The following is a 3,418-nucleotide window of genomic DNA, read 5'->3' on the forward strand; positions in this document are numbered from 1 at the left end:
GATTTTTTTTTTAGGCAAGGATTTTATCTAATACTTTTCTACTTTTCCAATACCCTGCCTAGAGCCTGAAACTTAATATTAACAGGAAGTACAGGTGGATGGATGGATGGATGCATAGATGGATGGATGGATGGATGGATGAACAGATGGATGGATGGATGGATGCATGGATGGATGCATGGATGCATGGATGGATGGATGGATGGATGCATGGATGGATGGATGGATGGATAGATGAACAGATGGATGGATGGATGGATGGATGAATGAATAAACAGATGGATGGGTAGATGGATGGATGGATCGGTGTGGAAACAGTGTGGAAACAGATGGAAATATAGGTTGATGGATTAATAGTAGATGGATGGGTTGATATATGTATATATAGATGGTTAAATGGATCAGTAGATAAGCAGGTGAGTAGGTGCAAGAAAGGACTACACCTAATATGAATGGATACATGAACAAACATGTGGGTAGACAGATAAATGAAAGTACAACTAGCTTGGTGGATAGATAGATGAGTGGACAATGGAGGTGGAAACTGATGAATGGCTGAATAGACAAGAAAGCTTTCTTAACTAGAAAGACTAGATGGATATTCAAGAATTGGGTAGGGGTAGAGAAACCGGGAAACTGGGCTGGAAATAGAGCCTCCAGGGACTTGGATGAAGATGTAGCAGGTGTAGAAGGGGGCAAACCCCTCCTCTGGCGGAAGGGAAAGCCATGCGTGAAGGTGTGCAGGGAGAAAGGAAGAGCTGAACAGCCTGCCCCAACCCAGCCCCGGCTTGCGTAGAACTAAACATTGGGGCCATGGCCAAGGAAGATCTCAGAGCCCTTAGGCAGCCAGGTGGACCCCAGAGAGCAGAGGCCTCAAGAGGCCACTCCTACCAGCTCAGGCCCCAAGAAGTGAAGATTGGCCATGTGGGGGGTCTTGAGAGAGCAAGGAATTTGTGGGGTTAGGCTTAGAGAGCTTGGCAGGGTCTGAGGAAACAAAGGCCCCCAGAGCTAGCCTTCCTTCCACCCTTCCTGCCCACCACCAGCCCCCAGCTGCCTCTCGCAGTCCCAGCTTCCTCTGGGCAGGGGGCCTGGCCCCCACAGCCTCCCAGGCCAGCCTTGGAGCACCACCTGCCTCAGTCGGGCCAGAAACTTCCTGTACCAGCAGCGCAAGAGATTTATGCAAACGGGCTGGGGCGGTGATGTCACCCCAAAGGGACTATCTCCCAGAGGCAGGCCCTTCGATAAAATCAGGAACTTGCGCTGGCCCAGCAATGACAAGGGAGGGGGCTCACGCAGGGCTCCGTAGCTCAGGGGGGCAGGCCTGAGCCCTGCGCCCGCCCCGAGTCCGTCCAGCCCCTGGCGGGGCACCCCATTCCAAGGGGCTCCGCACTGGCGCCCACCGAGGCAGGGGACCTGACTGGCTTGGAGCTCGGCTGGATGTTACAGACGTGCAAAATGGAAGGGTTTCCCCTCGTCCCCCCTGTGAGTACTGGGACTTCAAACTGCGGCCCCCTGATGCCTGCCGTCCGCCTGCCCGGCCGCCCAACAGCCCACGGCTGCCCTCCTGCTCACTATCAGTGGGAAGTTGGTATTTCCTCCATGGAGCCCTGGGCCTGGGAGCCAGCAAGGGGCCATTGGCCTCCTCAGAGCACACGGGTGGAGGGCTGGGCCCATGGTGCAGCTGGGATCTGTGGGGCCTGAAGGGCTATTTATGGATGGGGTTGGGGTGGCAGGTTGGAGCCCCGGGCCAGGGTGCAGGATGTGGCGAGGGCCGCGAGGAGAGGTGGTGGTGGAAGAGATGGAGAGACCTGTGTGAGCGACGCCACGGTGCCGGTTCCCAGGACGGGGGAGGCTTGAGGGCAGAAAGGCCACAGCCAGGGCCTGGGCCTGGTGCTCCTGGAGATGGAGGCTGCTGTTCATCGGGTTCCCGGGGCCCAGCTGGGGCCTGACGTGGATGCTGACCAGAGGGCCTGGGCCTTGGGTCCACAGGTCTCTGAGCGGCCTGGGCAGCCCCCAAGGTGTAGGGACAGGGGCTGTGTGGGAGCAGAGATGGACGGCGGTTCGGTTGTGGTGGGGCTCAGGGTAGGAAGGCAGGACGGTGGCTGAGGGGCCTGGGGGTGCGGCTGGCGCTGTGAGAGGGCCTGGAAGTGTGGGGCTGGGGTGAGGGCTGAGGCCAGGACGGAAGGGAGGAAGAAGCCAGAGTTCTAGGGAGCTCCGGGAGGGAAAGGCAGTAGGCTGGGCGGCCTCTACTGCTCGTGCTCTCGGTGACAGTTACGGCCTTCGGCAATTGTTGGGGTCTGAAAAGACCCTGCTCCCTTTTCCCACCGAGCACCCGCTGGCAGGGTGGGGAGTCCTTCGGGGAGTCCTGCGGAGAGCCGGGAAGGGCTTGGCAGGGTCGGCCCACCTGACTCAGCTTCCCGGCAAGGAGGCAGCTCCTCCTGCCTCGCCCAGTGGCCCCACAGCCCTACCCAGGCACCCTGGCCTGACCTGAGCTCCAGCAGCTTGGAACCCAGGGCTGGGTTCTGGGCCCACCCTTCCCCCAAGACTGAGAATGGGGTGATGGCCGTGGGCAGGGAAGGCCAACTCTGCTCAGCAGAGCCACAGGCCTGGCCACACTCACTGACCCTTCACTTCGCAGTCCCTGAGCACCAGAGACCGCTGGGCAGGTGACATGTCTTCTTGGGGTCCCACACTGGACCCCTCAGCCCTGTCCCCCGGCCCAGGAGGCTGCTCTGAGCAAGCTCTGGGAGAGTCTCCCAGTGAGTCCAGGGCCCCAACACAAGGCTGAGGGCTGCTCTAACTGTTGTGTAATCCTGAGTGCACTTCACTGAGGGGGTGGGGAGAGGCCTGGGGACTGTCGGGAAGACTGGGGTGTGTGAGAGTGGGCTCTGTGTGGCTGTCCGGGGGGCCAGGAGAGTGGGGAGGAGGAGTGAGGAGTGAGGGGAGAAGAGGGAGGAGGAGAAAGGAAGGAGGAAGGGGCCACAGGGTCAGGGAGCAGGGGAAGGTGTCAGAAGACAGAGGAGGAGGCAAGGGAGTATCTCAAGGGGAGTGTGTGGAGGAGGAGGGGGGAGGGAGCATGAGAGGGTAAAGCTCCAGGAGCCCCATGCCCCCCAAGACGGCCTGGTGAACCCTGTAAAACTGTCCATGAGCAGGGCTGTGGTGCTGGTGGAAGCCCTGGGCACACCCTGGGCCTGGGCACAGGCAGGGTGTGGGCAGGGACAGGGCTGTGGGCAGTGGTGGGAGGAGGTAGCAGGGTGCCTGTCCACGCACTGGGCCTAGGGGTGAGGGTGGCCAGCGGTGAGTGGAAGCTGGAGGTCATGTGCCTGGTGTGTGTGGCCAGTGTCTGAATGGCGGTGACCCTTACGGTGAATGTATGGATCTGTGGAGAGCAGCCGAGGTGGGTAGGCCTTGTCACAGT

The 3,418-nt window shown here is 59.8% G+C and overlaps 1 protein-coding gene across 2 annotated transcripts in view; it reads left to right on the forward strand.

The window, feature by feature from the left end:
- Positions 1–1,214: 1,214 nt before the first annotated feature.
- SPI1 (Spi-1 proto-oncogene) overlaps positions 1,215–3,418 on the forward strand; it is a 17,292-nt gene continuing 15,088 nt past the window's right edge. For both annotated transcript variants that reach the window (XM_004682829.2, XM_004682830.2), the window contains exon 1: positions 1,215–1,482. In XM_004682829.2, coding sequence (XP_004682886.1) covers positions 1,438–1,482 — 45 coding nt within the window. In that variant the 5' untranslated portion in view covers positions 1,215–1,437. The remainder of the gene's footprint in view (positions 1,483–3,418) is intronic.

The sequence above is a fragment of the Condylura cristata genome, unplaced genomic scaffold (assembly GCF_000260355.1).
Source record: "Condylura cristata isolate star-nosed mole 26May11 unplaced genomic scaffold, ConCri1.0 scaffold00015, whole genome shotgun sequence".
Taxonomy (NCBI): domain Eukaryota; kingdom Metazoa; phylum Chordata; class Mammalia; order Eulipotyphla; family Talpidae; genus Condylura; species Condylura cristata.